Source organism: Colobus angolensis, unplaced genomic scaffold (assembly GCF_000951035.1).
Source record: "Colobus angolensis palliatus isolate OR3802 unplaced genomic scaffold, Cang.pa_1.0 Scaffold8, whole genome shotgun sequence".
NCBI classification, from domain to species: Eukaryota; Metazoa; Chordata; class Mammalia; order Primates; family Cercopithecidae; genus Colobus; species Colobus angolensis.
The window spans coordinates 4,416,300-4,440,962 of record NW_012121820.1 but is presented as its reverse complement, the minus strand read 5'-3'; the positions used below and the strand labels follow the sequence as shown (position 1 = coordinate 4,440,962).

At 43.1% G+C, this 24,663-nt stretch overlaps 1 protein-coding gene across 1 annotated transcript in view; it reads left to right on the top strand.

Annotated features, from left to right (window-relative positions):
* The window catches only part of ARFGEF2 (ADP-ribosylation factor guanine nucleotide-exchange factor 2 (brefeldin A-inhibited)), a 104,998-nt gene that overhangs the window by 47,157 nt on the left and 33,178 nt on the right, over positions 1-24,663 (top strand). Inside the window, exons 16-26 of the mRNA XM_011929190.1 lie at positions 5,335-5,446; positions 5,986-6,191; positions 9,212-9,296; positions 9,400-9,571; positions 10,188-10,339; positions 10,459-10,587; positions 12,226-12,384; positions 15,969-16,116; positions 17,292-17,391; positions 19,416-19,456; positions 19,559-19,728. Coding sequence (XP_011784580.1) covers positions 5,335-5,446; positions 5,986-6,191; positions 9,212-9,296; positions 9,400-9,571; positions 10,188-10,339; positions 10,459-10,587; positions 12,226-12,384; positions 15,969-16,116; positions 17,292-17,391; positions 19,416-19,456; positions 19,559-19,728 — 1,474 coding nt within the window. The remainder of the gene's footprint in view (positions 1-5,334; positions 5,447-5,985; positions 6,192-9,211; positions 9,297-9,399; positions 9,572-10,187; positions 10,340-10,458; positions 10,588-12,225; positions 12,385-15,968; positions 16,117-17,291; positions 17,392-19,415; positions 19,457-19,558; positions 19,729-24,663) is intronic.

The following is a 24,663-nucleotide window of genomic DNA, read 5'->3' as shown; positions in this document are numbered from 1 at the left end:
TGATTTGCCAGTATTTTATTGAGGATTTTCGCATTGATGTTCATCAGGGATATTGGTCTAAAATTCTCTTTTTTTGTTTTGTCTGCCAGGCTGTGGTATCAGGATGATGCTGGCCTCATAAAATGAGTTAGGGAGGATTCCGTCTTTTTCTGTTGATTGGAATAGTTTCAGAAGGAATGGTACCAGCTACTCTTTGTAACTCTGGTAGAATTCGGCTGTGAATCCATCTGGTCTTGCACTTTTTTTGGTTGGTAGGCTATTAATTATTGCCTCAATTTCAGAGCCTGTTATTGGTCCATTCAGAGATTCAGCTTCTTCCTGGTTTAGTCTTGAAATGGTGTATGTGTCCACGAATTTATCCATTTCTTCTAGATTTTCTAGTTTATTTGCATAGAGTTGTTTATAGTATTCTGTCATGGTAGTTTGTATTTCTGTGGGATCAGTGGTGATATCCCCTTTATCATTTTTTATTGCATCTATTTGATTCTTCTCTCTTTTTTTCTTTATTAGTCTTGCTAGCAGTCTATCAATTTTGTTGATCTTTTTTAAAAAAACAGCTCCTGGATTCACTGATTTTTTTGAAGGGTTTTTGTGTCTCTATCTCTTTTAGTTCTGCTCTGATCTTAGTTATTTCTTGCCTTCTGCTAGCTTTTGAATTTGTTTGCTTTTGCTTCTCTAGTTCTTTTAACTGTGATGTTAGGGTGTCAATTTTAGATTGTTTCTACTTTCTCTTGTGGGCATTTAGTGCTATAAATTTCCCTCTACACACTGCTTTAAATGTGTCCAGAGACTCTGGTACGTTGTGTCTTTGTTGTCATTGGTTTCAAATAACATCTTTATTTCTGCCTTCATTTTGTTATTTACCCAGTAGTCATTCAGGAGCAGGTTGTCCAGTTGCCATGTAGTTGTGTGGTTTTGAGTGAGTTTCTTAATCCTGAGTTCTAATTTGATTGCACTGTGGTCTAAGAGACAGTTTGTTGTGATTTCTGTTATTTTACATTTGCCAAGGAGTGCTTTACTTACAACTATGTGGTCAGTTTTGGAATAAGTGCGATGTGCTGAGAAAAAGGTATATTCTGTTGATTTGGGGTGGAGAGTTCTGTAGGTGTCTGTTAGGTCCGCTTGGTGCAGAGCTGAGTTCAATTCCTGGATATCCTTGTTAACTTTCTGTCTTGTTGGTCTGTCTAATATTGACAGAGGGGTGTTAAAGTCTCTCATTATTATTGTATGGGAGTCTAAGTCTCTTTGTAGTCTCTAAGGACTTGCTTTATGAATCTAGGTACTCCTGTATTGGGTGCATATATATTTAGGATAGTTAGCTCTTCTTGTTAAATTGATCCCTTTACCATTATGTAATGGCCTTTGTCTCTTTTGATCTTTGTTGGTTTAAGGTCTGTTTTATCAGAGACTAGGATTGCAACCCCTGCTTTTTTTTGCCTTCCATTTGCTTGATAGATCTTCCTCCATCCCTATATTTTGAGCCTGTGTGTGTCTCTGCACATGAGATGGGTCTCCTGAAGATAGTACACTGATGGGTCTTGACTCTATCCAATTTTCCAGTCTGTGTCTTTTAATTGGGGCATTTAGCCCACTTACATTTAAGGTTAATATTGTTGTGTGTGAATTTGATCCTGTCATTATGATGTTAGCTGGTTATTTTGCCTGTTAGTTGATACAGTTTCTTCCTAGTATCGATGGTCTTTACACTTTGGCATGTTTTTGTAATGGCTGGTACCGGTTGTTCCTTTCCATGTTTAGTGCTTCCTTCAGGAGCTCTTGTAAGGCAGGCCTGATGGTGACAAAATCTTTCAGTGTTTACTTGTCCAAAGGATTTTATTTCTCCTTCACTTATGAAGCTTAGTTTGGCTGGATATGAAATTCTGGGTTGAAAGTTCTTTTCTTTAAGAATGTTGAATATTGGCCCCCACTCTCTTCTGGCTTGTAGAGTTTCTGCCAAGAGATCCGCTATTAGTCTGATGGGGTCCTCTTTGTGGGTAACCCAACCTTTCTCTCTGGCTGCCCTTAATATTTTTTCCTTCATTTCAGCCTTGGTGAATCTGACAATTGTGTGTCTTGGAGTGGCTCTTCTCTAGGAGTATCTTTGTGGTGTTCTCTGTATTTCCTGAATTTGAAAGTTGACCTGCCTTGCTAGGTTGGGGAAGTTCTCCTGGATAATATCCTGAAGAGTGTTTTCCAACTTGATTCCATTCTCCCTGTCACTTTCAGGTACACCAATCAAACGTAGATTTGGTCTTTTCACATAGTCCCATATTTCTTGGAGGCTTTGTTTGTTTCTTTTTTCTCTAAACTTCTCTTCTCTCCTTATTTCATTAATTTGATCTTCAGTCACTGATACTCTTTCTTCTACTTGATCAAATCAGCTATTGAAGCTTGTACATGCATCACGTAGTTCTCATGCCATGCTTTTCAGCTCCATCAAGAGTCATTTAAGGTCTTCTCTATACTGCTTATTCTAGTTAGCCATTTGTCTAATCTTTTTTCAAAGTTCTAGCTTCCTTGCGATGGGTTTGAACATCCTCCTTTAGGAGAAGTTTGTTATTACCAACTTTCTGAAGCCTACTTCTGTCAACTCATCAAAGTCATTTTCCATCCAGCTTTGTTCCGGAACATTGCTGGGGAGCAATTGCAATCTTTTGGAGGAAAAGAGGTGTTCTGGTTTTTAGAATTTTCAGCTTTTCTGCTCTGGTTTCTCCCCATCTTTGTGATTTTATCTACCTTTGGTCTTTGATACTGGTGACCTACAGATGGGGTTTTGGTGTGAATGTCCTTTTTGTTGATGTTGATGCTATTCCTTTCTGTTTGTTAGTTTTCCTTCTAACAGTCAGGTCCCTTAGCTGCAGGTCTGTTGGAGTTTGCTGGAGGTCCACTCCAGACCCTGTTTGCCTGGATATCACCAGCAGAGGCTGCAGAACAGCAAATATTGCTGCCTGATCCTTCCTCTGGAAGCTGCGTCCCAGAGGGGCACCCACCTGTATGAGGTGTCAGTCAGCCCCTACTGGGAGGTGTCTCCCAGTTAGGCTACACAGGGGTCAGGGACACACTTGAGGAGGCAGTCCGTCTGTTCTCAGAGCTCAAACACCATACTTGGAGAACCACTGCTCTCCTCAGAGCTGTCAGACAGGGACGTTTAAGTCTGTAGAAGTTTCTGCTGCCTTTTGTTCAGCTATGCCCTGCCCACAGAGGTAGAGTCTACAGAGGCAGCAGCCCTGCAGAGCTGTGGTGGGCTCCGCCCAGTTCAAGCTTTGCTGGCTGCTTTGTTTACATACTCAGGCCTCAGCAATGATGGACGACTGTCACCCTGCCAGGCTGCTGCCTCATAGGTTGCTCTCAGACTGCTGAGCCAGCAGTGAGCAAGGCTCCGTGGGCGTGGGACCTGCTGAGCCAGGCAGGGGATATAATCTCCTGGTGTGCCGTTTGCTAAGACCATTGGAAAAGCGCAGTATTTGGGCGGGAATGTCCCGATTTTCCAGGTATGGTCTGTCACGGCTTCCTTTGGCTAGGAACGGGAAATCCCCCGACCCCTGGCGCTTCCTGAGTGAGGCGATGCCCCACCCTGCTTCAGCTCGCCCTCTGTGGGCTGCACCCACTGTCCAACCAGTCCCAGTGAGATGAACCAGGTACCTGAGTTGGAAATGCAGAAATCACTGTCTTCTGCATTGATCATGCTGGGAGCTGCAGACCGGAGCTGTTCCTATTCGGCCATCTTGGAACGGAATCTTGTTTTATTTATGTGTATATTTTTCTGAACCATTTCAAAGTAATTGGTAGCCATCATGAGACCTTAACCAAATCTCTTTGAAAAATAAAGGACATTCTCCCATATAACCACAGCATCATCATCACAATCATTGGTAAATCTTTATGTGTTTCTTTCCAGTCTTTTACACACATCAACACATACACAATCATATATTCCAACTTGTGAATGATTAGTTAACTTAGTAAATTCAATTTAAGAGTTGAAGTTACAGTACTCACTTATTAACTGACATGTTTCATCTTCTCATTTCTGCTGTCACCACCCCACTTCCCTCCAGTGTGTTCTGCCCACAGCAGCTAATCTTTTTAAAACATAAATCAAGTCTTATCACTCTCCTGCCTAAGTCATTCTAGGTTTTCTGTTCTGTATCGTGGCCTGACCCAGCCTCTGGCCTCCCTTGCTGATCTCATCTGCCAATTCCCTTGAGTCACGCAATGTATTTTCAGTCCCTTGAACACCTCCAGCTCTTTTCACCATGGTGCCTTCTGCTTAAAATTCTCTTGGCTCTTTTTCATCCCTCAGACTTGGTAAAACATCTCTTCCTCAGAGGCCTGTAGCAACTGCACTATCTAAACAGGCCCCAAGTTAATTTCCTTCCTTGCCCCATCCGTGTCTTTCATGACGCTTGCCAGTTTGTGCTTACCCATGAATATCACCCTGCAGCTCAGGCCTGGTAAATAATAAGTTGAGTCTATACATTGGTTAGCTTTGCCTTCCTTTAACAGGAAATAAAAAATGGAATGGGCATGGTGGCTCACACCCGTTATCCCAGCACTTTGGGAGGCCAAGATGGGAGGATCACTTGGAGTTCCAGACCAGCCTGGTCAACACAGTGAGACCCTGTCTCTTAAATTAAAAAAACAAAAACAAAAGCAAAAAAAGTAGAGAAAGAAACAAATAAATACAAAATAACATGCTTAACTTTGTATTTCTCCCTCAAGGAAATCCAAAAGCAGACAGTCTAAGGCTGCTACAGTGGCTCTTAAGGACATCATAGATCCTGGCTCCTTTTATCTGTCTGCTTCACCATACTTAGCCAGACAGGGTGGTCTCATGGTATAAGATGACTGCTGGAGTACCAGCCATCCCACAAACATTCTGGAGAAGAGGAGGGAAAGAACAAAAAGAGGAAAGAGCAGACTTCCCACCTGAGTTGGCTTTGTTTAAGGGTCCTTCCTAGAAGTACCCACACCACTTCTGCTCCTATCTCGCTGGCTGAAAGTTTATCACATGGCCATCCTTTATTTAAGGGAGGCAGGGAAATGTTGTTTTTATTCTACATGGCAGTGTGCCCAACTAAACATGTAGGGTTCTGTTAGTGTTGAGAATGAGATAGTGGATATGAGGTGACAACCAGCAGACTCTGACCAGGTGTAGCTGGGTCAGAAATTGAAGATGGAATTTGGAAAAGCTGCCAGTACAGACATGACCTTGCTAGCTTATATGTGATGGCATGTTCATAGTATTCTATTATAATTTATCTCAAATACCAGCTTTTGCTGTCCTCCAGATTTTGAAATAAGCAACTTGCGTCCCATCTATGCTTGAAACAGGTTCAACAAGAAACCCAAGAGGGGGATCCAGTTTCTCCAGGAGCAGGGCATGCTGGGAACGTCAGTTGAAGATATAGCCCAATTCCTGCACCAGGAGGAGCGCCTGGATTCTGTAAGGCTGGGGGTGTAGCACTTGCATGTGAGTTCTGTCAGGTGATTGTGAGCCCTCACCAGTTTTAACCTCAAGATTGGCTGGCCCTGAGTACATTGTCTATTGTCCACCCCCTGGTTACAGCAGTCCTGCGTATTCCTTTGGCTAGTGTTGCAGAAAGCTCTTTGATGGGAATAAACTAGCCTCCCAGCAGGTGGCTGCATATTTGCTGAAAAAGTATCAGAGCTGGAAGTGTTCCTTGACTGCCAGAAACAGTTCTTCTGGCTGCCTGTCTGCAACTAACCTCCTGAGTGTGCCCCATCATTCTCTCCATTTTAAGTCTGTTGTGCCTCCTCCTTTTCCTTCATCCATGCAGGACAGGCTGCTTCTGGAGTGGGTGGGTGGGTGGGCAGGTCAGGGAGTTCCCTATCTTTTTTAGCAGTCCAGCCTATTCTGGGCAGTTAGGGCCAGGCTATTCTGACTCCACCCTTTGGCTGCTGGGTTTTGCTGTGGGTTTGTATTTGACAATTTCTAGATATAAGTGAGTGTGTATGTTTTAGACCCAAGTAGGCGATTTTCTGGGAGATAGCACAAGGTTCAACAAGGAGGTGATGTATGCCTACGTGGACCAACTTGACTTCTGTGAAAAAGAATTTGTCTCAGCCCTGCGGACATTCCTAGAAGGTTTCCGCCTACCTGGGGAAGCCCAAAAGATTGACCGATTAATGGAGAAGTTTGCTGCAAGATACATAGAATGCAACCAAGGGTAAGCACTGATTTTGAGTCCCTCCCAGATCATCTGTTTGCCTGCCTCAGAACACTAATTTTAATTTGGTTGGGGTTTAATCTTTGTATATCTGTGCCAAGCAACTGAAGCTTTTGTTTACTGTGGGCCAGGCACTGTGGTAAGGGATTAGTTCACATAAGACCTCACAGCAATCTGTTTATGTCCCTATTCTACAGACAGAGAGATTGAGGACCAGAGAGATTAACTTGCCCAAGATCACGCAGTTAAAGCCCATGCTGTTAGCAACTGTAAAAGAGTAGTTTCATAAGTTGAGAGGAGACAATTGGGCACCTCTTCCCTAATCAGAAACAGTTCCCCTGATTTAATATACGGGGTAGATCTCAAGGATTTTGGTTTTTCTTTCATTACATACTGATGACAAGGTTACAGAAATAGCTACATAACTAATAAAAACCATCAAAGTGCGTGATTTTATCTGCGGACCTTTTCTGATGGGCAGGGCAGTTTGTGATTTTGTAAGAAGTGGAAATAGGAAGAGGAACAAACCATTATTAAATACCCCCTGTGTATGGGCCATGCCATGGGTTTCAATGCATTTAATTTGATGAATGGCAAGCCCAGGAATAGTATCCCTGTTTTACAGATGAGGAAATTGAGAATCTGAGAGATGAAGCAACCGGTCCAAAATTAATCAGCTAGTAAGGAGCAGAGCCAGGATTGAATATGAATTTCTTTAACTCAGAAGCTCATGTTTGGGCCAGACACAGTGGCTCTCCCCTACAATCCCAGCACTTTGGGAGGCTAGAACGGGCAGATCACTTGAGGTCAGAAGTTTGAGACCAGCCTGGCCAATATGGTGAAACCCCATCTCTTCCAAAAATACAAAAAAAAAATTAGCTGGGTAATCGCAGCTACTCGGAGGCTGAGGCAGGAGAATTGCTTGAACCTGGGAGGCAGAGGCTGCAGTGAGCCAAGATTGCACCACTGCACACCAGCCTGGATGACAGAGGTAGATTCTGTCTCAAAGAAATAAACTCATGTTCTCTCCATCGAACATTAAATTAGAAATATGTCGGCCAGGCGCGGTGGCTTACACGTGTAATCCCAGCACTTTGGGAGGCCGAGGCGGGTGGATCACAAGATCAGGAGATCGAGACCATGTTGGCTGACACAGTGAAACCCCGTCTCGATTAAAAATACAAAAAAATTAGCTGGGCGTGGTAGTGGGTGCCTGTAGTCCCAGCTACTCAGGAGGCTGAGGCAGGAGAATGGCGTGAACCTGGGAGGCGGAGCTTGCGGTGAGCTGAGATCATGCCACTGCACTCCAGCCTGGGCAACAAAGCGAGACTCTGTCTCAAAAAAAAAAAAACAAAGAAAGAAAGAAATATGTCTGAATATACTGTGACCATGATGTGGAAATTGTTCAGTAGAAACTACTTTTTTTGAGACAGAGGATCTTGCTCTCTTGCCCTGGTTGGAGTACAGTGGTGTGATCACAGATCACTGCAGCCTGGATCTCCTGGGCTCGATCAGTCCTCCCACCTCAGCTTCCTGAACTGCTGGGACTACAGGTGCATGCCACTGTGCCTGGCTAATTTTTTGTATCATATTTCTGCAGAGAGAGAGTTTCACTATGTTGCCCAGTCTGGTCTTGAACTCCTAGCCTCAAGGGATCCCCCTGCCTCGAACTCCCAAAGTGGGGGATTTACAAATGTGAGCTACCACACCTGGTTGAAACATTTTAATAACAGTTTTGCCTCTCCAGTCAACTTTGTTTGCATATTAATTGCTCCCAGTCTTCCAAGTATATGGCAGGCTGTCCCCAGGAGGTGGCAGGATTGGCAAAGGCAGCATATGATCATTTTAACCAAATGGATATTAGAACTCTCTGTGAAGGCATAATTAGATGCTGTTTACTTTAAACGTATCTCTTATGTGGACCTGGAAGCCTTGGTGTGTTTTGCTTAGTCAGTCAATATGTGACCCAGTTTCATCTCATATTAAAATACCTTTGTTGTGTTCTTCAAAATTTCTACTGTTTCTGTTATGGACAGTTTGGACAGAACAGTTTCTAGCTTCAGCCTCATATTGTATGAGGCTGTGCATCCACATATTGCTGTCCTTCTCTTCTTGACTAAGGCAAAAAAGTCAGACTTCACCAGCATATTTTTTAGAACAATATAAATATTTTCCATGGTATTTGTACTGTTCAATGTTATAATGGATAATATAGACTATAACTAACAGCTAAACAGCAGTTTTAGTCATCTTTATATCTCATGTCTAGCACAGTGCATGGCACAAAATAGATGTTCTCAGGAACAGGACAGGATGCAGGGAGGCACTCAAGGCACTTAGTGCGTGAAATGTGGTGAGCTGCCCTCTCAGGGTCGGCACCAAGTGTAAGGTCTCCTGACCTGCTCACTTGCCTCGCCCTAGTCTTGGCCCCAGATGCTTCTTAGAGTCTTTTTTAAAAAATTATTTGAAATTGCTTTATTCAAAGAAGGCTAAATTTTAATTAGTTATTTATCTATTTATTTTGAGACTGTCTCACACTGTCACCCAGGTTGGAGTGCAGTAGCACAGTCTCGGCTCACTGCAACCTTCACCTCCCAGGTTCAGGTGATTCTCCTGCCTCAGCCTCCTGAATAGCTGGGATTATGGGCAGCTGCCACCACGCCCAGCTAATTTTTGTATTTTTAGTAGAGATGGGGTTTCACCATGTTGGCCAGGCTGGGCTCGAACTCCTGACCTCAGGTGATCCACCCACCTCTGCCTCCCAAAGTGCTGGGATGACAGGCCTGAGCCACCATGCCCTTCCAAAGAAGCCTAAAATTTGATACAGATTGTTGATGAGCTTTTTCTACACTCTGGGTTGCTAAGTCTTGTTCAGTGATGATGAAAGCGTGAAAACTCTTGCCTCATTTGGAATCAAGGGGAGTAATCGGCTGCTTTTCTCATGAAGTGTGTCTCTGTTAGCATTGTACCTTCTAAACCTCATCACCATGAGTATTGATATCTTGAATTTTTTTCTCCAGGCAAACTCTGTTTGCTAGTGCTGACACTGCTTATGTCCTAGCATATTCAATTATTATGCTAACTACAGACTTGCACAGTCCTCAGGTAAAGTAGTTCAATGATTTACATGTTGTAGTAGCTAAATAAGTGGCTTTACTTGGGCAATTGAATGTTTTTGAAATGGTTTTTAATTTTTTTTTAATTATAGGTAAAAAATAAAATGACAAAAGAGCAGTATATTAAAATGAATCGGGGTATCAATGATAGTAAAGATCTGCCAGAAGAGTATCTCTCAAGCATCTATGAAGAGATAGAAGGCAAGAAAATTGCAATGAAAGAAACAAAAGAGCTCACGATTGCAACCAAATCTACTAAGCAGAGTAAGGTCTAATGGCAGATTATTTCTTCTAGTTCTAATTTGTTAGTGTATCAGAATGCATGATTAGATACTCTGGTGATAAATTTAATGTGCATATCTAGATATCTGAATAGGAAATGTGATTGAACTAATTATTGTGATTATGTTGGGTCTTTTATAATGTCACTGTCTTGCTAGATTTCTGATGAGCAAGAAGGAATTTAAAATTAGTAATCTGAGAACTAAATTACTCCCAAAAAGTGTTCCTTAAAACTTTGCTTTAATTCAGTGGTGATTGTGCCCACCTTGATTAGAATTCTATTAGTTATGGCCCCTGGGGAGCTGTCAGTTTCACCGTTTGAGAAGCAGCAAAGGATAGTGGTTTAGAGTACAGGCTCTAGAGCCACACTGCCTTAGATCAAGTCCCAGCTCCTCTACTTAGTAATTGTATGACCCTGGGCAAGTGACTTACCTGCTCATTTTTCCCATCTGTTAAATGGTAATAATATTTGTAACGGACTCACGAGATGGTTGGGAGGATTTAGGAGTTAATCATTGTGTATCTTTTGAAACAGTGCATGGCATGTAGCCAGCCCTCAGTGATAGCTGGCCACACCTATCGTTCTCTTACTTTATAGATGTAGCTAGTGAAAAGCAGCGGCGGCTCCTGTACAACTTAGAGATGGAGCAAATGGCTAAAACAGCCAAAGCTCTGATGGAGGCTGTGAGCCATGCGAAAGCCCCGTTTACGAGTGCCACTCACCTGGACCACGTCCGCCCAATGTTCAAAGTGAGTATCCTGAGAACTTAGCAAGCATGTGGCTAAGCCTGATTCTGAAGCTGGCCAGCTAGAAGTACTCTTTCCACGCTGAAACTCTGGATGTTACTGAAACCTTCCTTCCTTGATAGCTGGTGTGGACGCCACTATTGGCAGCCTACAGCATCGGACTCCAGAACTGTGATGACACTGAAGTGGCCTCCTTGTGTTTGGAAGGTATCCGATGTGCAATCCGAATTGCCTGCATCTTTGGAATGCAGGTGGGTGTTCAGTCAGCAACGCTCCAGAGATACTGGTGGGTTGTGTTCTTTTAGATTTGGCAAAACTTAGAAATGATCAGAAATTTTCGATTAATCAAGAGTCTTAGCAAACTACTTACTCATGCCATAGCTTTGTGGTGACAGCTCGTTAGGGGCAAAAATGGAGATACGGATTAAAACTGTCTTTAAGAATGGGTAGGCTGGGCACGGTGGCTCACGCCTATAATCCCAGCACTTTGGGAGACCGAGGCAGGCAGATCACCTCAGGTCAGGAGTTCGAGACCAGCCTGACCAACATGGAGAAACCCCATCTCTACTAAAAATACAAAATTAGCCGGGCGTGGTGGTACATGCCTGTAATCGCAGCTACTCGGGAGGCTGAGGCAGGAGACTGGCTTGAACCCAGGAGGTAGAGGTTGCGGTGAGCCGAGATTGCACCATTGTACTCCATCCTGGGCAACAAGAGTGAAACTCCATCTCCAAAAAAAAAAAGGATAGGTAGTGTCCAAGCTACTTGACTGGATTTGACAACATAGACTTCCTGTTCATCTGCCTAACTTGCCTGCTTTGGTGCTTAAAAATACTATTTTCTTGTTGTTTTGTTTTGTTTTGTTTTTTTGAGATGGAGTCTTGCTCTGTTGCCCAGGCTGGAGTGCAGTGGTGAGATCTCGGCTCACTGCAAGCTCCGCCTCCCGAGTTCATGCCATTCTCCTGCCTCAGCCTCCCAAGTAGCTGGGACTACAGGCGCCCGCCACCATGCCCAGCTAATTTTTTGTATTTTTAGTAGAGATGGGGTTTCACCGTGTTAGCCAGGATGGGCTCCATCTCCTGACCTCGTGATCCGCCCACCTTGGCCTCCCAAAGTGCTGGGATTATAGGCGTGAGCCACCGTACCCGGCCAATAGTATTTTCTTTTTAACATCAGTTTTTATTATAATTTCCCATATTTCCAACTCCTCCCTGAAGAATATGAATATGAATATGTCTGTAAACCTTTTGAAACTTGAAAAGTTCAAGCAAATAAATGTAATTCTGAAACTGTTGTGAAATAAGGGGGTTGGCAATCCCATGCATCACTTCGTAAGTCAGAAGTTGCACCCCATTTATTCCTAAAAACTCAATCTTCTGTTCCCATTCATTTTGCAGTTAGACATTTTCTTTTATACCAAGACCACAAGCTTTGAAGTTAGATTATCTAGTTTTCAAAACCCTGCTCTGCCCCTTCTCCAACCATGTGACATTGGCTCAGCTAATGTCTCTCCAAGACACCAATTCACTTCCTCATTTGTAAACTTGAGAAAACAGACCTGCCTGGCAGAATTGTTGCAGATGTCAATGTATATGACAGTCTTAGCGTTCAACAGACATAGTGGAACATGGGCCAGGTAAGTTTGACTGAAGTCAATTAGAAAGGAGAGAGCTGCTTCTCAAACATGTGGCAGTGCATAGATAGCCTCTGCAAGATGTTCCAAAAGCAAGAGGGCATTAGCATGGAATAACTGTTGTGCTAATGTGCAGAAAGCTAGTCAGTGTGCATACAAAAGGTATCAGAGAAGCCCAGTGTGCCAGCCCTGCAGATGTGAGAATGGCCACACTACGGTTGGAGTCACAGTGTTCTCTCTTGGGCTTCTGTTACAGCTGGAACGAGATGCCTATGTTCAGGCTCTTGCTCGCTTCTCCCTGCTCACAGCCAGCTCCAGCATCACAGAAATGAAGCAGAAAAACATCGACACCATTAAGACACTTATCACAGTGGCTCACACCGATGGCAACTACCTCGGGAATTCCTGGCATGAGGTATGTGTCTCTTTGAATTGCCTTTTCTCAGTTAGGATGACTCCTGGCTTCTTTTATTCATTGTTGATCTCATTTGGTCAGTTCCGTTTTTCTTGAAGTCAAGCCTCACTGTGCCTCATGTATCTGAAAGTCACCCTCTCTGGGGCTGTGAAAGGTGGGGGTGAGTTCAGGTGCACCAGCTCACAGTGAGCACCCTTGCACCCAACAGCCAGTGTACCCTATGAAGTGTACTTCTGTTGTTGCAACTTTCTTTCCATATTAGCGCCACTTTTTTTTGTTTTGTTTTGTTTTTTAGTCCTTATGGACCTCTTGGGAGCTTGGGAGCTCCTATCATCAATGTGTAATTTTAAGACAAAGCTAGGAGCCTGATTAGAAATGGTTGACAGTCACAATGAGCTGTTAGGGAGAGTGCCAGTGAGTTCACTTATTTTTAAAACAGTATTCTAAGATTCTCACGCAAGGATATAGTTACTTATGCATACAACAATGTATTTAAAAGGATATTTGTTGTAGTTTTAGTTTTTCTGGGGAAAAGGGCTAAAAAGAGCTAGATGTCCCAACAATATAAGACATTGCTACTTCTTTAAAAAGGTATGGTACAGCATTTTTTAGAATGTTATGTGGCTATCTAAAATAATGTAGTGGAAAAGAAAGACAGGCAGATAGTGTGTGCTCTCTGATGGAAGTACACAATACTACCTAAGAAATGTTCTAGCCCAAACTCAAATCTAAATCGATTCAAGCCTATATTGCCAGTTTACAGGAAGTATAGTGGACAGAGAAGCATGTTAGATATGAGGGTGCAGCTTGGAAATTCTAGGTGTGACAGACCTGCAGAGCAGATGACCAGGTTTTTCAGCAAATAGATTGCAAGAAAAATAAGTGGAAAGGAGGAGGGTTACCTAGGAATTAAAAGAGATTTCAGAAAAGAGGATAAAAGATGATATTAAAGACTATTGTGGGAAAATGGTCACAGTAAAATTACAAGTTGTTATAAGACATTGTGAGGCATTGTCTCTCATGGCAAAATACACAGAGAATGGAGTTTGAAAGGACAGACCAAAGCGTTAGCATTCTGTCTGAGAGAGAGAATTATGGAAACTTTTGTTCTTTTTTTTTTTCTTAATTTCTAATTTTTTCTACCATCTACATGTATTACTTTTTTGTTTAGAGAGAAAACTGTGAAAGAATAGAGAGGCTGTGAAGAATGTAAAGGACAGTTTGACATAGACAGAAAATTGCTGTCATCCTTCTTCCCCATGTGGACCACATGGCTCAGAGTAAAGGCCCTAGAGCCCCTCAACTGGGGTCCGATTTGGGGCTCTACCTCTTCCTGCCTGGATGGCGTAGGCAGGTTACTTAGTCACCGAGTCCCAACTTCTTCATCTCTACAATCTTCATAGGTTGGTTATGAGAATGAACAGGGCTTGGGACTATTTGGCAAGTAGTAAGAATTCAATGGTGTTACCTGTTGTCATCTCTGTGGCACATGGCTTTGCCCCTCTTCACCAGCGTTTCCCCTGTATGTCACAATTGTGAGTAGTCCATGTTAGAAATAACTGAGTTATAGCTGGGCACAGTGGCTCACACCTGTAATCCCAGCACTTTTGGAGGTTGAGGCAGAAGGATTGCTTGAGGCTAGGAGTTCCAGACCAGCCTGGGCAACATAGCAAGACCCCATATCTTAAAAAAAATTTTTTTTAAAATTAGCTAGGCATGCTGGTGCATGCCTGTAGTCCCAGCTACTCAGGAGGCTGAGGCAGCAGGATTGCTTGAGCCCAGGAGTTCAAAGCTGTAGTGAGCCATGATTGCACCACTGCACTCCAGCCTGGGCAACAGAACAAGACCTTGTCTCTAAAAGAAAAAAAAAATATTTTGAGTTGTGTGCTTTTTAAAATCATTTCCTGCCTTCTAGGGAGCCATAATACCTAGAGAATCTATGAATAGTTGCTTTTTCTTCTAAAACATTTTTTTAGCCTGGGAGATATTATCAATATGAGGTTCCTGCTGCCTGCCAAGTATATGGCAGAATCTAGAAATGTTAAAAACTAATTAGCTACCTCTGTGGTTGTCAGAAGCCCTGAGAAATCAGCTTGGAACTAATAAGCCCTTGACCTTTCAGTACTGGTGACATACTTGAGATGTCAGCTGTCCCCAGCTTCTGCAAAAGGGAGGGCATTACTAGCTTACTAATAGTAATTTAATAGTATCATGCTGTGTGAAGAAATCAGGGGATGATTCTCTTTGGTGGAATTAAGTCTATTTCTCAGTCAAGAGGAAAGCAATTTATAAGTAAAGATACTCGACACTGCTCAGTGGTATAGTGGAGTCTAGTGGAGTCCTGGACCCTGGGACTGAATTGTAAGGTAAGCGTAAAAAGCAACACTGAGGTTCAGTGAGAAGTTCCCATGAAAATTCCTTAGGGTTTCCCTGGAGGTCTACGTGCCATTCCTCAGTAAGTTTCATGTAGCCAGTGTTTCCTCTGACAGAAGTTGGGACCAGTTTCTCTTTCTACGGCTGAGCTTCAGGTGGGAGAGGGCCCATGTGCAGATGTGCGTCCTCAAGCACCAGAGGCGCCCCTCAGGACCAGGAGATCCAGCGTCATCTCCCACTGCATGCCTGCTGTAGAGCATATTCTCATTCCTTTAGTTAAACCAATTAACGATTGCCAATGATTTTAAGTGCCAGGGACTTAAGTGTTCAGCAGTGAACAAGACAGAGTTAATGTCCTCTTGGCACCTAAGGCAGGAAACAAACAAATAAATATATGGTCTAATGCCAAAAAGTGATACTAAGAAAAAGGGGCCGGGCGCGGTGGCTCAAGCCTGTAATCCCAGCACTTTGGGAGGCCGAGACGGGCGGATCACGAGGTCAGGAGATCGAAACCATCCTGGCTAACACGGTGAAACCCCGTCTCTACTAAAAATACAAAAACTAGCCGGGCGAGGTGGCGGGCGCCTGTAGTCCCAGCTACTCGGGAGGCTGAGGCAGGAGAATGGCGTAAACCCGGGAGGCGGAGCTTGCAGTGAGCTGAGATCAGGCCACTGCACTCCAGTCCGGTCGACAGAGCGAGACTCCGCCTCAAAAAAAAAAAAAAAAAAAAAGAAAGAAAAAGGAAGTATGAGCAGTGCATGGTAATGGGAAGGTGCAATCTCACAAGAAAGATCTCTCTGAGAGGGACACACGTGTCTGAGCTGGGAATTGAAGGAGTGAGCCGTGCGGAGACAACATCCCAGGCATAAGGAGCAGTGAGTGCAAAAGCCCTGGGATAGGACAAGAGATGACAAGTTAAAGGAGCAACGTTGAGGCCAATGAGGCTGGTGTCTTGTCGTCTCATGAGGAGAGTGGAAAAAGGAGGTGGGGGTGACTAAATGATGTGCCAATTAAGTGGCATGGTGGGAGGAATTCCCCCGCCCCAGTCAAAGGCTTTTTCTCTCTTTATTGAGAGTTGCTAAATTTGCATAAACATCTATATGGCATAACTCCATTGAACCAACTTTTTTTTAATGACTAACTTAAGATTACAGTGCCCTTTTTCTAGCTGTAAGGTAGGAACTCATTTCTTCATGCCTTCTTTCTCTTAGATCTTGAAATGCATCAGCCAGCTGGAGCTCGCTCAGCTGATAGGAACCGGTGTGAAGACGCGCTACCTGTCTGGATCCGGGCGTGAAAGAGAAGGGAGCCTGAAGGGCCACACATTGGCAGGAGAAGAGTTCATGGGCCTTGGCCTCGGTAAGACACCAGGTCCCCCAGCTGACAGTCACGGATTTGCAAGCTAGTGGGGATGAAACCCTTCTTGTCTTGTCAGGACTGTCATGTAAACCATCTCTTCCTTTTGTGCCATCTGACAGTGTATTCATGAATGCAAGTGGACATGCTGCTTCAGCTCCCTTAATTGTGATTAAACTGTTGAGTAGAATGTCTATTTTACCAAAGTCAGTAGGGTGCATTACTTTTCTTTATATACCTGTATTGGGGAGAAAAACTATTTGCTTTAAAATGACCAAATCTCTAGTGCCTGGCATTAGAGGGGTGTGTATTTGTGTCTCTAGATTTTAAAGGGTAGATTCAACATTTCTTCCATCGTTATTGGGGGGGGGGGGCTTGTATTCTTATGCAAGTAGAATTATTTCTCTGGCTATACATTGGATTCAGAGACTCTTCTGATAGATGTAACATAGTAATAATAGTAAATAGGGCAAACAAATGTGCCACGTCATATTCTGAGCACTCAGTTTATATATTTTGACTCATTTCATGCTCGTAACAATCCAATGAGAACAGGGACTGTTACCTTCCCCATTTTGTAATTCAGAAAACTGAGGCATGGGGTGAAAAAATATGAGCAACATCATACTGCAAAGGAGTGGCAGAGGTAGGATTCAAGCCCCAAGCCATCCAACTACAGAGTGCAGGCTTCTAGGTCCCATTTAATGAATGGAATAGTACACTGTCATGGTTAAAAGTATGGACTGGAAAATGGGGAATTGTAATAGCACGCACTTCTTAGGGTACTCGTGAGGCTGAGTGGAATGAAATTCTGTGAAGCGCACCAAGCATTCAGCAGGTGTGAGCCATTACATGTTCTAGGAGCTCTGGATTAGTATCAGTTGATTCCAATTTGTTTTCCTAACTATAGGCCTTTAATACTACAAAAAGGTAAAAGATTATAGAGAAAGATAGATGGCTGGTACAAACAAGAAAGCTTATACTAAGGATATGTTTTAAATGCCAAATGCGAAAACATAACTTTACTTTTATCATCAGTGGGTTTTTGTTTGTTTTTTGAACTTGCAGAATCATTCCCATTTGTGTCCTGTGTCCCTGCACGTTGGCATAACAGGATGCTTTGTTCTAAATACTTGACTGTTTTTGAAGTACTGCTGATGTTGTGCATTGTGTTTCAGGTAATTTGGTGAGTGGTGGAGTGGATAAAAGACAGATGGCCAGCTTCCAAGAATCGGTTGGTGAGACCAGCTCACAGAGTGTGGTTGTAGCTGTGGATAGGTAATGATTTTATTCTTCAGTGACCCTGAACTACCCAGTGGTTTGGTGGCCTCTTTGTAGTTACTAGACATGAATGATTCCTAATTTGTTTAACTGATACAAGTGTTGTTAGCTACAAATTGCTTAAGCGTCACATTTATTTGCGTTTTGACCTTTTAGAAAAGTTATAACTTTAACATTGTGACAAATTATACCAAAAATAAGAGTTTATGTTGATATTTAAATTACCTTGTTTCCTTAGTAGAGATTATTTTTTAAAAAATCACAAGAAGAGTTTAGGATTAAAAGCCTACCGGTACTCACGCCTGTAATCCCAGCACTTTGGGAGGCCGAGGTGGGCGGATCACGAAGTCAGGAAATTGAGACCATCCTGGCCAACATGGTGAAACCCCGTCTCTACTAAAATACAAAAAAAAAAGAAATTAACCGGGCATGGTGGCACATGCCTGTAATCCCAGCTACCGGGGAGGCTGAGGCAGGGGAATATCTTGAACCCAGGAGGTGGAGGTTGTAGTGGGCCGAGATCGTGCCATTGCACTCCAGCCTGGGCGACAGCGTGAGACTCCATCTCAAAAAAAAAAAAAGGAAAAAAAAAGCCTACCCATGAATGAGAGTTGGCTGAGTTGACAGTTTCCTTTTCTTTTTTCTTTCCCCTCAAAACTTTTCTATTATTTCTCTTTACTCAAAACTTGACCTAAAAGTCCAGGAGAGATACTTCCCATAAAGAAGCTTCATACTTATTAACAATCACTCTCCATTTCCTTTTCTTTCCTTCCCCCATTCCTTAGTCACTGTAATCTGATCTACAGATTTGCCTATTCTGGACATTGTCTCATTGTCCATCTTTCCCTTTTTATTTTATTATTTTAATATTCATCATATTCTGTTAACCATGTGGTTTCCTTATACCAACATCTTTCCCTTTAATTCTATCCTTTTTCAACTCATGTATGTTGCCTCTGTTGTTAAGTATGTATAATGTCATGTCTTTTTTGTTCCCGTCTTCTCCATTATTACGGCCTTCTTTGTGTTAAATAGATATTTTCTAGTATATCATTTTACTTCTGGTCATTTCTTTTACTGTATCTTATGTATTGATTGATTGATTGATTGATTGAGACAGTCTCACTCTGTCACCCAGTCTGGAGTGCAGTGGTGCGATCTTGGCTCACTGCAACCTCTGCCTCCCAGGTTTAAGCGATTCTCCTGCCTCAGCCTCCCAAGTAGCTGGAATTACAGGCATGCACCACCATGCCCAGCTAATTTTTGTATTTTTAGTAGAGACGGGGTTTCGCCTTGTTGGCCAGGCTGGTCTCGAACTCCTGACCTCAAGTGATCTACCCGACTTGGCCTCCCAAAGTGCTGGGATTACAGGCATGAGCCACTGCACCTGGGCTTCCCCGTCTTTTGATGTGTCACTTTCTCTTCTGCTCACTATAGGCTTTTCTGCTTTCAACTCAGTTCACTTTCCTTGAACTGTTCTATACTTCTAATACCACGTCGTTTATTTCAGTGGAGGTGTCAGATCTGATGTTTCCTCTCTGCCTTGTCTGAGAGTTTGAGAAACTTCATCTTCCAAATCTAATTAAAAAGAAAACTGTGTGACCAGAGGTCATCTGGCTTTTATGCCCAGTGCTAAGACAGAAGCAGAATTGCCCTCAGGCTACCAAATCTAATGTTTATTTTTTATTTATTTATTTTTTCTTTTTTGAGACAGAGTCTGGCTCTGTTGCCCAGACTGGAGTGCAGTGGCGCAATCTCAGCTGACTGCAACCTCCGCCTCCGAGTTCAAGTGATTCTTCTGCTTCAGCCTCCCAAGTAGCTGGGAATACAGGTGCCGCCACCATGCCTGGCTAATTTTTTGTATTTTTAGTAGAGACACGATTTCACCATGTTGGCCAGGCTGGTTTTGAGCTCCTGACCTCAAGCGATCCACCCTCCTCGGCCTCCCAAAGTGCTAAGATTACAGGTGTGAGCCACCACACCCGGCCTAATGTTTATTTTGTCTGGAATTATCTTCCTAGAATTTTTACTGGATCTACCAGACTGGATGGAAATGCAATAGGTATGTATTTGACTTACCTGTGACAACTGCAGAAGCCTCATGCTGTGACCGTCTGACTGTTCCTAACGAGGCTTTGCGTGTGTTGTTGGGTCTGGCCTGTAGTTGACTTTGTCCGCTGGCTGTGTGCTGTGTCCATGGATGAACTGGCTTCCCCCCACCATCCTCGCATGTTCAGCTTGCAGAAGATTGTGGAGATATCATACTACAACATGAATCGGATCCGACTGCAGTGGTCTCGAATATGGCATGTGATTGGAGATCACTTCAATAAGGTAACTCTTCAAATTTAAAAACCATTCCTGTTAAAAAAAAAAAAAGTGATAAATAATTTGCCCTGTCTTTTAGATGCCTCTAATTCATCTTCCCTGTGGAGTCAAGGACAGCTTAATAGGAATAGTATCACACTTATATATTGGTAGAATTCATGTAGAATGAATTAAAAATTCAGTGGTATTGAAAATACTTTAATATCCCACATGCAGGATGTTGGCTAAGACCGCAAAGATTATTACAGTCACTGGACAAATACACTGATGCTTGGAAGCATTGGGAAATGAAATCCAGAAAGGCCTTTTAAATAACCTAATGTTAAGTTATGTTCCAGGTAGTTTCACTCTTCAACGTCACTGCTTCTTGTATTCTGGCACCCATTGCCACCATTCTTCTGAAACTTTTGTTGAAAAAATTAATATTTGGGCCAGGCACAGTGCCTCACGCCTGTAATCCCAGCACTTTGAGAGGCCAAGATGGGTGGATCACGAGGTCAGGAGTTCGAGACCAGCCTGGCCAACATAGTGAAACCCCGTCTCTACTAAAAATACAAAAAAATTAGCCAGGCATGGTGGTGTCTGCCTATAATCCCAGCTAATAGGCTGAGGCAGGAGAATCGCTTGAACCAGGGAGACAGAAGTTGCAGTGAGTCGAGATTGCACCACTGCACTCCAGCGTGGGCAACAGAGCAAGACTCCGTCTCAAAAAAAAAAAAAATTAATAATTGTTTTTAAATCAGTAACAAGCCAAAGACACGTCTGGGTTCTAAAACTGACAACTGTTGGGAATAAACCAGACTGAACTTCTTCCTTGTTATCAGAGGTTTTATTATATACATACAGATACATGCACACATGTTGAATAAATAAAATGTCAGGCAAGTGTTTTATCACAGCGAAAAAAACTGGGAACAAAGTGATCAAAAGAAATTTACGTGGCTGGGCACAGTGGCTCACACCTGTAATCCCAGCACTTTGGGAGGCCGAGGTGGGTGGATCACAAGGTCAGGAGATTGAGACCGTCCTAGCTAACACGGTGGAACACCATCTCTACTAAAAGTACAAAAATTTAACCGGGCATGGTAGCGGGTGCCTGTAGTCCCAGCTACTCCGGAAGCTGAGGTAGAAGAATGACGTGAACCTGGGAGGCGGAGCTTGCAGTGAGCCGAGATTGCACCACTCCAGCCTGGGTGACGGAGCTAGACTCCGTTTCAAAAAAAAAAGAAATGTATGTATGTGTATGTATTTGTGATGTCATTTGCCTCTTAAGGGAAACATAATAACAGCTTCCTACCAAAACACATTTCATGATCTCAAGAAAATTTTCTCAAGCCTGGAGGTGAAGAGTTATAATGCTAATGCTTAAAAATAGTGTTAGTAAAAAAAAATCCAGAAATTCTGTACATTGAATAGAGGAAAAAAGTAGTCTCCCATTGAGGTATAGAATAATCAATGGGGTGCTGGTAAATGATTCGTAGCATCTGCCAGTTTCTGCACGTAAATACCCTGCCACAGCCAATTTAAAGTTAGCAATATGATATAACTAGGGAAGAGATGGGCACCCCGTCACCTCTTGTAGACAGGTGCTAGTCTACCACACCACTCCACTAAAATGAAGCATTGTCAAATGTAGGCTTGCTTCTAACTTGGTGCATCAGCTAATGAAAGTTCCTTGTTTTTCCATCAGCTCAAATTAAGGCACCTCACAGCACACCGTCTGTTTTACAAAATAATCTGAGTGCTTCATGCTGGGCAGTGAACAGATGAGACCCCTGCCTGCATGGAGCTCACCCTCATTTGATGATAAAATAACTGATGGGAAAGGATCAAGCGTGTCATATGTCAGGGTTATTGAGAAAACATGGTCAGGGAAGGTCCCTCTTTGGAGGTGGCCTTGAGAGGCACAGGAGCCTATGGATGACCCAGAGGAACTATTTGTTGAGTGGATGGTATCACTTTAAAGAATCAACTAACTCAACACCATCTTTCCCACTATTCTGAGTAAACAAATTCCTAATTGGATCAGTTGAAATAATTGATATGAATTTGCTTGAGAAAGAAAATGTGAATCATTGTCATTACTGTACCTTGTATTCTTGTCCAAGCATGTGACAGCTAAGCCAGAACAAACGCTGCTCATTTATTCCACAAGATCATTTGGCTAGCAACTGTGGAATCCTTTGTTCTCAGAAATTACTAGCCAAAAGTGTTTTGGTAAACGTTTTCCCAACTCTTTAAAGTCTGCATTTTGTGTTCATTGGGACTTCTGTTTTGGGAGGGGAACATCAGTTTACTCAAGTTACTTTTCCCACCTGTGATACTGTTGTGATGACTCTTTCTGTGCCAATTCTCAGTATGTATGGACCACTTACAGGCAAGGTTGGGACATAGGGTGGCAGGTGGGAACCAGACATTTCATTGTCGTCAGCTTCATTACAGATGTTTATTTGATCAGTGCTGTTAAGCACCAGGTCATGGAAAACTCAGGAACTCTTTTTTTATGAGATAGAGTTTTGCACTGTTGCCAGGCTGGATGGCTGTAGCTCGATGTCCTCTCATTGCAACCTCTGCCTTCCGGGTTCAAGCAGTTCTCCTGGTACCACACACGTGCATCACCACACCCAGCTAATTTTTGTATTTTTAGTAAAGAGGGTTTCACCATGTTGACCAGGCTGGTCTGGAACTCCTGACCTCAGGTGATCTGCTCCCCTCAGCCTCCCAAAGTGTTGAGATTACAGGCATGAACTACCACATCCGGTCCTCACTCTGGAACTCTTAACTTTTTCCACCTCCTTGGAAAGATGTTCTTCCCCTTGTGAACTGGGGCACTTAAGAATCTTGCGGATTTGAAGAAGTGTAGATGGCTCAGTACAGCTGTAACTTAGCCCTCAGGTACTGGCAGGGTTGTTCGCAGTCACATGATTCTCTTGAACTAGGGGCACAAGCCCTGTGTCCTGGGTGAACAAAGCTGCACACTAAGCATGGTGTGTATGCCTGGAGCATCTGTTTTCCCTGGATTTTTAAGAAGGGAATATTCTTTTTATTAGCCTCTAATTACATGAATATACTCCCCTTTAAACAAAAATTACAGCTAAAACACCTTTGGCCACCCTCCCCCACACATCTGGCCCTCCCCAAAGCTAATTATTATTATCAGTTTGATGTGTATCCAGACATTTTTGTATTTATGTACATACGTATGTACTCATAGAAATATTACCAATAACATTGTCTTGGTTTGTTTTGCTTCTTTAAAAAAAAATTATACATGGCATTTTGTAACTTGTTTCTTCCACTTAGCAAGGAATCTTAAAGATTTAACCATGTTAGCATATGTAGATTTGTTATCTTTTAAAAAATTGTAATAAAATATATGTAACAGGCCGGGCACAGTAGCTGACTCCTATAATCCCAGCACTTTGAGAGGCTGAGGCAGGTGGATCACCTGAGGTCAGGAGTTCGAGACTAACCTGGCCGACATGGTGAAACCCCGTCTCTACTACAAATGCAAAAATTAGCTGGGCGTGGTAGCGGACGCCTGTAATCCCAGTTACATGGGAGGCTGAGGCAGGAGAATATCTCGAACCCGGGAGGTGGAGGTTGCGGTGAGCCAAGATCATGCCATTGCATACCAGCCTGGGCGACAAGAGCAAAGCTCTGTCTCAAAACTAAAAGAAATAAAATAAAATAAGATAAAAAATAAAATAACCATCTTAACAATTTTAAGTGCACAGTTCGGTAGTGTTAGGCACACTCAACATTGCTGTGCAGCAGGTCTCTAGGACCCTTTTCATCTTACGAAACTAAAACTGCATACCCATTAAACAGTAACTTCCACTTTCACCCTCCTGACCACAGGCAACCACCATTCTACTCTGTGTCCCTAGGAACTTGACTTCTCTGGGTACCTCATATAAGTAGAATCATGCTGTTTGTCCTTTTGTGACTGCCTTATTTCATTCAGCATAGTAATGTTTTCAAGTTTCATCTGTGTTGTAGCATGTATCAGAATGTCCATCCTTTTCAAGGCTGACTTTATTCTCTCTCTCTCTCTCTATTTATTTATTTATTTGAGATAGCGTTTCGCTCTTATTGCCCAGACTGGAGTGAAGTGGCAAAATCTTGGCTCACTGCAACCTCTGCCTGCCAGATTCAAGCAGTTCTCTTGCCTCAGCCTCCCAAGTACAAGCAATTCTCCTGCCTCAGCCTCGCAAGTAGCTGGGATTACAGGCACCCACCACCATGCCTGGCTAATTTTTTGTATTTTTAGTAGAGACACAGTTTCACCACGTTGGCCAGGCTGGTCTTGAACACCAGACCTCAGGTGATCCACCCACTTCGGCCTCCCAAACTGCTGGGATTACAGACGTGAGCCACCGCGCTTGGCCCAATTTTTATTTTTTTATTTTTATTTTTATTTTTTTTGAGACTGATCTTGCTCTGTCACCCAGGCTGGAGTGAAGTGGCGCCATCTTGGCTCACTGCAACCTCCACTTCCCAGGTTCAGGCAGTTCTCCTGCCTCAGCCTCCCCAGTAGCTGGGACTACAGGCATGCGCAACCTTGCAAAGCTAATTTTTGTATTTTTAGTAGAGACAGGGTGTCGCCGTGTTGGTCTTGAACTCCTGGCCTCAGGTGATCCTCCCGACTCGGCCTCCCAAAATGCTAGGATTAAAAGTGTGAGCCACCACACCCAGCCACAGTTTTTCATTATTACAAATGATATTGCTGCATTATATTTGTTAGAAATAAAACATTGGCCGGGCACGGTGGCTCATGCCTGTAATCCCAGAACTTTGGGAGGCCGAGGCAGACGGATCACCGGAAGTCAGGAGTTAGAGACCAGCCTGACCAACATGGTGAAACCCCGTCTCTACTAAAAATACAAAAATTAGCTGGGCGTGGTGGCAGGCACCTGTAATCCCAGCTACTCATGAGAT